The sequence below is a fragment of the Falco punctatus genome, assembly GCF_963210335.1.
Source record: "Falco punctatus genome assembly, chromosome: Z".
NCBI lineage: Eukaryota > Metazoa > Chordata > Aves > Falconiformes > Falconidae > Falco > Falco punctatus.
Genome location: NC_137586.1, coordinates 51,412,506 through 51,424,323, shown reverse-complemented (window position 1 = coordinate 51,424,323; position 11,818 = coordinate 51,412,506). Strand labels below are relative to the sequence as shown.

The 11,818-nt window shown below is 37.4% G+C and overlaps 1 protein-coding gene across 1 annotated transcript in view; it reads left to right on the top strand.

The window, feature by feature from the left end:
- LMNB1 (lamin B1) overlaps positions 1–11,818 on the top strand; it is a gene marked incomplete at its 5' end in the record, with an annotated part of 13,234 nt that extends 1,416 nt beyond the window's left edge. Inside the window, 9 exon segments of the mRNA XM_080372643.1 lie at positions 297–414; positions 1,451–1,597; positions 7,344–7,461; positions 7,464–7,522; positions 9,842–9,871; positions 9,875–9,946; positions 10,368–10,481; positions 11,212–11,305; positions 11,683–11,818. Of these exon segments, the coding sequence (XP_080228769.1) occupies positions 297–414; positions 1,451–1,597; positions 7,344–7,461; positions 7,464–7,522; positions 9,842–9,871; positions 9,875–9,946; positions 10,368–10,481; positions 11,212–11,238 (685 nt within the window). The 3' untranslated portion in view covers positions 11,239–11,305; positions 11,683–11,818.

The window sequence follows — 11,818 nt, the reverse complement described above, 5'->3', positions numbered from 1 at the left end:
AGATCAGAAAACTGGTATTTGCAGTGTAGGAACACTGAGGTTTTGTAAAGAAAATTGATTAAGTAGCTTTTTAATGCTAGTTACCAGTGTGAAATATCTAAAACTCACTTGTGCAAGTGATTGCAAAAGTGGGGGGAAAAGACATTAGCGGTATAAATACTGGATTTGATTGTCAAGTTCAACCATAACATGTATTTAGCTGTACTTCTAGGTAGCTGAGGTCATTGTGTTATGTGAGTTATGCTACATAATCATTGTTGTGTTATTTTTGAATTTCTTTTTCTTAAAGCTTGAAGTTTCTTTAGCAGTGCCAAGGAACAGCTTGCAGCTGAAGCCATACCGAAGGCAGATCTTGAAAACTGGTGTCAGACTCTCACTGAGGACTTGGAATTCCATGAAAATATGTTTAAGAAAGTAAATGCTTTAGTCTCAAGAATTCACATTTTTAAAGGGAAGAAGACAACTGTGGAGCCATTCTAGAATACTAAAACAATTTAGGTTGCGAGGGACCTCAGGAAGTCATCTGATCTAAACTCCCACTCAGGGCGGGGTTTACCTCTATTCTAGTTGGAAGATTTCCAACTTCTTTTTCTAGGAAAAATACATTAACTCAGAGCTCTTCTGATAAAATAGCATCACATATGATGTTTCATGCTAAATTCTACCTGTGGTATTGCAATGTACATGTCTTTTCATAGTAATGAGACAGTGGGTTAATAATTTATTGCATAATCCCTTTGAGAGAAATAAAATGGAGATAGGCACTCAAACAGATGCTATGGACTTGCACTTAATTTCAGAACTTTCTAATATGGTGCTTTTGAATACTGGAAATGGAAGTTGATGAATATTTGTCTTTTAGAGCTTTTTCTTGCCACCCTCCCTGTCACTTGTAGTACTTGAGGCTTTCCAGGAGGAACCTTAGAGCACTAACAAATGCACCTAACCACACTGTCTTTTGTTCCATGTGCACTTTTTCTTGCTAGTTGTATTTTCAGGTTTGTTCATGTTTTTGGAATCCTTTTTTCCAGAGGCCATGGACAAGCATACAAATAAATAGGGAAAATGCTGGTTAGTGAAAGTGACTGTTTAATTTCACAGTGTTTTCATTTTGTGCAAGCATAGAAGATACGTTAAGAAAGAGAGGGATGGGTTTCTAATCATATTGAGGTGTATTTGTTGAAAATGCAGACACGTTGTACAAGGATATGTGTCTCTACATGCTGATGGTATCCTAGGTCTTATTTCAATAACTGGCTATTGCAGAATAAGGTACTATGCAGATCAGACTGGGGAAATGGCCCTGTGTTTCTACTGAAAGTTTCAATGTCAAACCAATCTAATGATGATCCACAAGGCTAGCTAAAATCTGCTATTTGCTCAGCAGATAGTGTTCTAAAGCTTTTGTCTCATAGTTACTGGATGTTCTTTATTTATCTGTTTTTCTTAGGAAGTCAGTGAAGCAAGAAGGACACATAAAACTTGCTTAGATGAGGCTGATAGTAGGCATCAAACTGAGTGTCAAGATAAACTGGCCCAAACCATTTGTGAACTAAGACAGCACCATGATGCAGAAGTGAAGCTGTACAAAAAAAGAGCTTGAACAGACTTACCCTGCCAAAGTGAGAACATCTTTTCATATGTTTGTTTGATGTACTTTATTTTTGTTTTGTTTAATGGAAAGATGCCATAAGTACTTGCATTTCAGAAGGTTTTATTATGGAGCTTGGTTTAAATTTATCATACCTTTGAATGTGAATTTACATTCTCAGGTCTCTGCAAGTTTAATCCTCGGGAAGTGCAATAATAGTAGGAAGCACCATGTGAAAGTGAACTATGGGGAAAAATTGATTAGTACTGGGATTAGTATGAATTGCAGGGAAGTTCATGTGTTATTATGTATCAGCTGTCACATAGTCTTGGTGATCATTAAGGTATCCCATATTTTCTATAAAACTTATTTCTTAATAGGGCTTGCTGAGAAGACAGCATCCTGAGTCCTCTGACCCTGTGCAAAAGTATGGAAGTTTTACCAGACTGAATGATTTCTGCTTTTCACTCTTATAGCAAGGAAGCATAATCAAGCTGAAATCAGTTGCACTTAATTTTCTTCCTCTGCTATGATTAAGCATTTCAGTCAGGAGGGATCCTGATGTCTCAGCTGAACCTGGTTTCTGTGGCTATACTTGTTGCAGTTAGTATTTTTAAAAACAAGGTGGGATGTTACAGCAGAAAAGTTGATACAAGCTGAATTTATTAGCATATTTTTCAGTGGTTTCAGTCTTTGCAGTCTTAAAGTGTGCAGTTGCTTATCTTCGCGGCTTCAGTCTCACTTGGAAAAATTTATTGAAATAGATCTAATAAAAAATATTTTTTAGTCTAAAAATCCTGTAATAACTGAAGCCACCTTGGTCTCTCTCTTCAGGTATACCGTTTCTGTGGGTTTTGTTTCTTATTTTGAAAAAGTTTTTTCAGATTCCATTTCTTCTGCAACTACAAGTTCAATAATAAGTCTGTGGTGCTCCTCAGCTGGATATGGTAGTGTTCAGCAGGAATGATGTAGCCAATTTAAAAAAAAAAAAACAAACCAATTATTTGAGCTTCAAGTTGTGGTAGAATGAAGCATTGTGAATCATGGCACTGATCCTGTAATCTGAGGGCACATGACCGATTTGTTTATGTTGGCTAAAAATTACCAGTTCTCTGAAAACAAGCAAACTGATGTTTTCAGTTTAGCTTCTATTTATGCATACTCAAAACCAGTGCTACAGTAATTAAATACATAAAGCTAAACATTGGCCAGTGTGAAAACTGAACTTCAGTATTGTCTACAAGCAACACTTTAACACTAGAATGAATATTCAGAGGATTATAATTTCAGGTAGAGTAATGCAGTACATTAATCGAGCCACTATATCGAATCCCTAAAGGAAGAGGTGTTTCATTGTGTTACAGCTGCAGAGAAGAGCTTTTTATGGGTTTTAATGACTCATTTTTTCTTTTAATAAAAGCTACTTTGAAACTGATGTTTTAACTTGGTCTACTGCAGCTTAACAGTGCTAAAATGTTCTTTGAAGCAAGCAGTTCTGTAGTCACCATAACAAAAGAACTGATGGAATTATCACATATGAATTGGTAAACTGTCTACCCATCTTGCCATCTTTCAGGAGGAGGTAACAAGCTGTTTGACTGTTCTGGTTTTGGCTGGAATAGCATTAATTTTCTTCTTAGTAGGTGGTACAGTGCTGTGTTTTGGATTTAGTATGAGAGTAATGCTGACAGCATACTGATGTATTTTTACTGATGATTTAGTTGTTGCTGAGAGGTGCTTACTCTAAGTTAAGGAGTTTCCCGTGCTCTGCCACTGAGGAGGTGCACAGGTAGCTGGGAGGGAGCAGAGCCAGGACAGCTGACCTGAACAGTTCGAAAGAATATTCCATAGCATGGAACATCATGCTCAGTATATAAACTGGGAGGAGCGTGGTATGTACGCTTGGGGACTGGCTGGGCAGCAGTCAGCAGGTGGTGAGCAATTGTATTATGCGTCACTTACATTTTCCCCTTGGGTTTTATTCCTCTTTTCTCTCCTCTTCATTGCAATTGTTGGTGTTATTAATTATTATTTTTACTACTTTTCAATTATTAAACTGTTCTTATCTCAACCCACAGGTTTTACCTTTTTCTGATTCTCTTCCCCATCCAGCCAGGGGCAGGGGGAGGTAGGGGGGAGAGTGAGTGAGCGGCTGCATGGTGCTTAGTTGCTGGCTGGGGTTAAACCGTGGCAGTGACCCTTCAATCTTGCCAAGTACAGTTGTTGACTTTTATATTAAAGTTCAAATATATATTAAAGGACTTTCTTTCCCTTAACTTGTACGTTCAGTGTAATGACTTGAATTTGTCTTCTGTTCTACTGTACTTTCTCAAATTTCTTAATGTCTCCTTTTGACAAAGTTGAATTTTTTTATGCAGTATGCTACAGATAGAGTGAGTGAAAGGTTGTACTGTTAACTGGCTTTTGAAGAAACTTTTGCAGAATGATGGGACAATATTAGACAAGATCTCTGTATTAAAAGTTCTTGACATTCTAAACAGTTCATTACTGTTCAATAGTAATTGGACAACCTAGCATAGGATTCCACAAAGCAACATTCAAAACCAGAGCTGGAATATGCAGTCTCTGTCTGTCTGGTGTCTCTCTTTATCCTAGATCCAGTTTGCATCAAGGACTCTAAAAAAAAATAAATTTTAAAAATGGAGTGATCTTACCAGGATTAGGATAAAATACGAGACTAAGAAAATAGATCAAATAACTGTACTTGAGTATTTGTAGAGCAAGGTCTTGAACAGAAACCAATTATGCTTAGTCAGGTCACAGAGTATATAGATCACACCCAAAGAAATATGACACAACCTATGACAAGCCATGTGTTCAGTACTAGCTTATTTGCTGGGAGTAACTTCATGTGCACTGCAGTGGAAAATCTAGAGTGAAAATGAGAAACGTTAAGAGTTGGTTCTGAAGTGGGCTTTTGTAACTCACTAATCAGCTTAAAATGCACAAAACATTTATTTTTTTGAAAAATATAAAATATTAGTAATATTTGCCTTTGATCCTTTTTGTGATACATTTTGAATTGTATTTCTCCTGTACTGTGGACTCTTGCAGAATGCAGGGGACATAATTTCATAATTTTCCAAATAAACTTGGCAGATACTAGTATGAGTCTTCCCAGTTTTTCTGTTAGATAGGCAAATGAGTCTCTGGAAAAGATGGTTACACAAGAATTGGATTGAGAGTTTTGTCCTCTTGGTTCTTGTTTTTGCCTTTAGGTTCCCATCATCTTGCTTTTGGTGATTCAGTCAACAGATGGTTTTTTTCCTTTTTACTTTAGTTAATTACCTGTGTTCTGTTGCTCACTTGGGAGTGACAGCTAGGTTCAGAGAACTTGCTTCTAAATTTGAAGAGATGTTGGTTGTGAACTTCAGGGCTATCAAAATCAGTTTCTGCCAGTTTGTCTGTAATTGTCCATCAAAAAACCCCATTTTGCTGCTGTGTGTTTGGTTTTGTTTTGTTTTTTTTTTCTTGTAGTGTGAGTGCTGTTAACCAGTAGGGTTTTGTTTTCCATTTGCTAGCACTAACTTCAGCTTTGTTCACTTGGAAGAAGACAATTATTTTATTACTGATGCCGGTCTGGTGTGTTACCAACACAGAGCTTTGTAGTAGTTTCCACTGTGACAGTCAACTCCTTTTATTACATTCCTTAAATTAAATTCTTTATCTGACTTAAAACATTGACAGCCAGTTACACTCGTCCTCTGTGTCAGACTTCTAGACTGCCTGTTTTCATTATCTCTCGACTTTGACTCCCTAAGTAGAGTGCCTGTATAGCAAACTTGGTGACTTAACCAGACAAGGCAATTGTGGGGTATTGGCTCCTGTGTCTGTCCTGTAATTAAAAAAATCTCAATACACTATCAAACAGAAAAAGGCATGCTCAGGGAAGGTAAACCTTAAAGTTGTCATCACTTGGCCTTTCTTTGAGAAGCATTCCATTCTGTATGTACAATACTAACTTTTACTGGCTTGATGTGATTTTTAAAGTATGTGACAAACTGGCTTTCTTCATGGGACAGTTAACCACTGTACTTTCAGCAAGCCTTGAAGGCTTTGGTAATGGGAAATCAGTCACTTTTCACTGACAACAACCCCTGTTCCTTTAGAGGAACTTCTTCCCAGATTCAGAATTGGCAGCAGCAAACTGAAGCAGGAAGTAGACACCTGAAAGCTAAAGAGTAATTACTGACGGCAGGATCTGAAGTACACTGAGCTGCACATACATCATAAATGGTTTGACTCTGAAGCTCAGTTTTTCTTGACTGAATAAAGTGAGGTATTGTAACATATCTTCAGATCTCAGAAAAATGGAGCAGGTAGTTGTCTTTCAAAGTATGTTGTAAGTTTCATTGGAGTTTAAGGTACAGTATTTGTAGTAGATGAGGTGGAGAAGAGGAAGTTGAATATGGGTGAGTTTGAATTCAGAGCAGGGAAGGATGTTTAACCTGGTGTTTTTAATTCCATGTCACCTGAATAGCAGAGTGCATGGAGGTTTGGGTGAGCTTTCATTTGCACCACTGATATTTTCAGTGCTTTCTAGTCTGGAATATGGCAAGATAAAGTTTGGGAGCTTGAGGGTGGCTTGTGGAAGGAACAGAAAAGGTCTCACAAATGTGTGAGGAAGAGAAGGAAATGGCAGAGATGGGGAATTGGGTGCAGGAGCAGTTGAGTAACTGAAAAACTTTGAGATGTTAAAGTGACACTTGATGCAGCAATGGATGCATAATGGAAACTGCTGGAGCATGAAGAGGTGTGACAGAATGTAGCAGCAAATGTTGGTATTTATGTGCTCCCCTTGCTTGTCTCATTCTCTCTTAAAAGACAGTTCTTACTGGGAATGCATTCATTAGGTGCTTTATTACAGTTTCCAAGTCACTCTGGTATTGCCTCCTCATGTCTGTCACACTTGTAAAGCCCCATGACACAAAGCTGCTTGAGTATTAGACCAGCAGCTCCTAGAAGAATGGTGTTTGTTCCCTTGTCAGCACTGAGGATGTAATGAATTGTCATTTGTAGGTCTGTTTGGTGCCATGGTTAATATCCTTTTTCAGAGTTAATTACAGGGTTATTTGTTAGCCAAATAATTCAAAATATAGAGTAATTTTTATAAGGTATTAGCTCTTATGATTGCCCCGTTTATCAGCTAGCTGCGTTTTCTACATCTGACCCCAGAGTTCAGCAATACTGAGAATTTTTGTCTGGTAAGTTGCAGCTGTGATTTAAAAGTAGTTTGATATTTAACTTTTCTGAATAACATACTACTGGTCAAGGCTGATTTCTCTCAAGTGCGGGTATGAAACAGCAAAACTGCTTGTACCAATGGATTTGTACATAAATTTCCTACACTGGCTTAAGCCCCCTAAGGGTTTTTTCTTTACGTGTTCCATGTACCCAGGAATGCAGTCTTTAACAAATGCATAGATATGCCTTTATGATCTTAATGTAGTAATCCATCAGTATTCTATGCTACAAAAGCATTAATCAGCTGTTTGACATGGTAGTCAATCCTTCACAAAGTACCTAAGGCTTCATTTTGTCATGTAACACGCTTTGTTTACTATATTCCTGTACCTTTTTGCTGCATAATTCTGTGGGAAGAAGAGAAGAGAGGAAGAAAGTTTATCAGAAAGGTGGAAAAAGTAAAACCAGCGTGTGATGTATGCGTATTTCTTCCTTTCTTCAATATAAGTTGAAATGTCCTTTGGGCCCATCTTCCCAAGTTTAACAGGCTTCATTGGGCTGTAACGTGCATACTGCCAGAGGGAAGAGGAGGAGAGCTGATGTGGAGAAATGTGAAGCTAGCAATAGTGTTAGTGTTTCCCACTCAGCTTCTGCCGCTGGAGATGTCCGAGTGAGGAGATACACACTGGTGAAAAATTCATCCACTTGAAGAACACCTCTGAACAGGTGTTTGAAAATGCACATGTATCATGACTTTACAATGGGCTGATTAGAGATAGAAGGCATCCTCAGCACCGTTTCAGCCCTCAGGCTTCATGTTGATTGTGAAGCTAAAGCACACTGTTTAAGAGATGCCACTAAGAAACTAGTGTGTCACAAAATAAGGTTTCATACAGTATTCTGGATTGATGATGACTTCTTCCTAATGATTTTTAATGCTTTTTATACCAATTGTTTTATTGCTAGATTCCCCAGCCACCAAAGTGTTGCATCACTCTTCAGAGTTCTACCTTGTGAGTGATCTGCCTGTAAAGCTCTGCAGATAATGTTGTCACTGAAGAATTATGCAAGCAGACTTTAGGTTCCTTTAGAAGCCTTTTAAGAACTTTCTCTGCCTTAAAGCCCTTGAAGAAATACATACTTGTGCGAAATAAATGTCTACATGTAATTGATGGCCTGTGTCCTTTGGGCTTGCATATAGCATCTCTGAACCATAGTTTTCCTTCTTCCTTGGCTGCATCCACAGTTTTTAGGAGCCCTCAGTTCCTATGCCAAAGCCACCTTTTGATCAGAGTATTTAATTCTATGAATAGAATAGAGTTTGGATTTTCCAATAGAAATTGGAGTTTATACTGGGGGGAACACACCTGTATTTTTATCAAAGGGTATTTCATTTGAGTAATAATCAAGACTTTTCCTTATGTTGCCTTCAGAATGATGCTCACTGTTTATGTTCAGTAGATTTACCACCTCCTACCTGTTACTTGTAATTTCTGCTTAAGAAAAAGTGTCCTATGCTATATACAGTTCTGCGAGAGGAGAGGCTGGGAACTGGGGACTGTGATTTCTTAGATCCTGTATCTGAGGGAAGAGAGAACTGAGCATTGTCTCATTAGGACACCAGAATTACAAGACCTAATTTCTTGCAGCCTGGATTTCAGAGAAGGTCCAAGTAATTCTTACCTTCTCCTGTCCTGTCTGTGCCTTAGCTGTGAGCAGAAGTGTGTCAGCTGCATTCTTGATTTTCAGTGGCACATAGGCTTTGTCTAACTTCATATCCTTTACTTTCACTAAAAGGCAGCTGATCTTGATGTTTTAGATGACAAAGATGGGGCTGGTCCTGAGTGTCTCCGTCCCATCTAATCAATGAAGAGACAGACTCCTCCAGATGGTGATACATGTGTATCTGCATTACCTGCCTGGAGTGTTGGCTGAGAATGCTAACTTCATTTGCTGAATGGAAGAAACTTTGGCAGCTGTCTTGGTCTAGACTGCTAAGGGTTTAGATGACTAAATTCAGACAAATCGGACTACTTCTAGTGAGTCAGAACCTGACATTTTTTCCTCTTTGGGTTTTTAAATTGTACGGGATTCTCCTACTTTGTGTACCACATGGGTTTACCCACCTTTTATTTACTTCTACTCTCTGCATCCATTGCTCCATGGAAGGAGCATCAGTTCTGTTACCAGTAGTCACAGATGGTTCATGGTTATAGCACTTTGTCAAGGGTCTAGATTTGAGCAACTGCCTGTAGTGCTGTGCAATAAACTGTACTCGGGGAACTTTCACAAGTGTTCAACAGTTTCTATATATATAAAAATAGATAGAAAATATATTAAAATTCTTTAAGTATGGTGTGCTTTGTTGTCATGACCAACTGAAATGTCAGCACCCATTAAGATAAATAAGGTTGTTTACTTTAGATGATCTTAACTATCTGTTTTCAGACACCAGTGGCAGCTATTTAATTTTTGGAAACTGTTGGTGGGGGAATGTATGATCTGCTCTTGTTTTGAAACAGTCATTCTGTAATGATGACTTGTGCATGTTTGTTAGTTAGATTTGCTAATGCTTTTCAGGTAGTTGATAGGCAAAAAATAATTGAAAGGAAAAAATAATGTAGGTCTTGCAAAGGAGTATGTAGCGGAAGGTGTGCATATGTAGAAGCATTTTTTAAGATGGCTGACAGGTATATTTTGTTTTCTAAGAAGTCTGCTTATTCTGTGCTGCAAAAAATGTATTATGCATTTTTAAGGGGATTTTAATTTTTATGTGTCTTTCTGGACCAAACGATAACAAGATTGATGTAACTTATTAATATAACATCAGAACTGAAAAGCAGAATGTATTAAGCTTTAATTTGAAATAAGAGGTAAGACAAACTTAACTAAAACTATTCCAATTACGTGCTGAAGATCAAGTGATAATAATTGTTTTTACTGAAAATTTTATGTGCCTCATGGCCTTATACGTAAAACAACCTAAATGTGTAAGAGAAAATGACCATTGATGTATTTTTTTTTTTCCCTCCTTTTTATCCACAGGATCAACCTGTGGAAGGCTGGGAGATGATCTGAAAAACGGGAGACACTACGGCTAGTTGCAGGTATAGCTCAAGATACCTCCTGAAGGCAGGTCAGTCTGTTACAGTAAGTTGTCAAGCTTCAACTTGCTGACATGGGCTTTAGGCCAACTTGTGTGTGTCAATGAGACATGAGCTTTTTAGTTTTTTCAGAAAATAATTACTGATATTTGTGTTGGGCATTAGTTTTTATCAGTTGCTGGGAAGAAGTTGGACAGAGCCATGTTTTTCAGAAACTTGCTTTCTATGTGGAACGATAATTTTGACCATAAACAAGTACATTTACATATTCAAAAGTCTGCATTGAAAAACATAGGGGTGTTTTATTGTAAGAAACTGTGGAAGTAGGTAGGCTAACACTCGTATTTTCTTAACTGGAGAAGATTCATCGATGTCACTTAAATGGAATACATTAACTCAATAAATAACTTAGAAATGTATAAGACTGGCAAATAATGCTTGTGTGTGACTTCTTTTAACAGATCTGAGCTGAAAATATTGAAGCAACTGCTATGCCTCCCAATAACCTCCTCTGGGAGCACGAGAATTCTTGCGGCACTGGTAAAAATGTGGAAATGGTACTGAAAAATTCTTTGGGAGAGGTAAAGTACTTCAGATGTGTTTAAACTTGTCTTTCTGTGGTGCCATCCCTTATAAAGATGCAGGTCTTAGGACTTTATACATGAATGTTCAGTAAAGTTTTCTCCTTTTGCTTTCAAACCAAGGATACTGTACCCCTGTCTGTCTTTTATTTAGGAATTTAGGAATGCAGTCTATTCACGTGTGTGAATTTTTGCTCCCATATATTGAGTGTAAGTAGTAGAAGAATGACTTGTTTAAACACAGCCTGCCCTCATGCCAGAAATTAGGCAGTGCCTTAGAATATGCCTTGACAAGGAAAGGTTTTAGTAAACTCTTCAGTGATTTGTCTTTTAAATTAGTTTTCCTTAAAATTCCATGTTTATGAAGGATGGGGAATGTTACAGTGAAACTGACTTTAAGCAATGAAGCATTAATTCTGGTAAGGTGGGAGTTAAAACTTTGGGTAGAACAGTCACTATGACATCTTGCAATTGAAAGAAAACATTTAAATATATTAAAAAAGCAGATTTTGGAGGAACTTGATGAGTGTCTTGTTACAAAAACTCTTTATTAAGAGATTTAAAACTAAGGTGTTATGAATGCTGTTTTTGCACAGCAGTACATGAAAAGTATATATCCGAAATCATTACAAGTAGCTTTCCCAACTGGAACTCCCATTTCTCAAAGTCTAAGTAGATTGGCACCACACCTTTTGAGGAGTCAAGTCTTAAAGATAAAACTCTGTTGCAGGAGGTTTCTCAGAGAAGCACTGTCTGAAGGAACTATATGTGAAGAAGAAGAAGCAGCTGAACCTGTGCAGAAAGCAGACATTTACAGACAGCAGGTATCTTGTTTCAGGTTAACAACATTATTTAGGTTGAAGAAACAGACATCTAAGTCATAAATTTTTGGAAAAACACCTGTTTGGGTGTGGATTTTCTTTTTATTTTTGTTTTGTTTAATCAGTAATTTAATGAAAGCATGCAGCTGTGTAATTGAGAACAGTATAAATTCTATTCACATACTCTGTTGATGGAGAGAAGTAGATGCTTCTTAGGGTTTTAAAGTTCATAGATTTGAGGATTTTTTTTTTTTCTTAAACTCTATTCCTGATACAGTTTCCTCCAGACCAGTTGTTTATTGTAAAGTTTGGCTTAAGCAGGTACACCTAAATTTACCTAAAGTTTTGAGAACTTAAATCTCTTGTTTTCTCTGATACAGGAAATGAGAAATTTGAAGACACTATCAGAGAAAATGTCTCATGGATGCTGACGAAATGCAACTCTGAAGGCAATGGAAAGATGTGAACTTGCAGTAACAGTATAAAATGTTTTGAAATACAAGGGAGCATAATGAG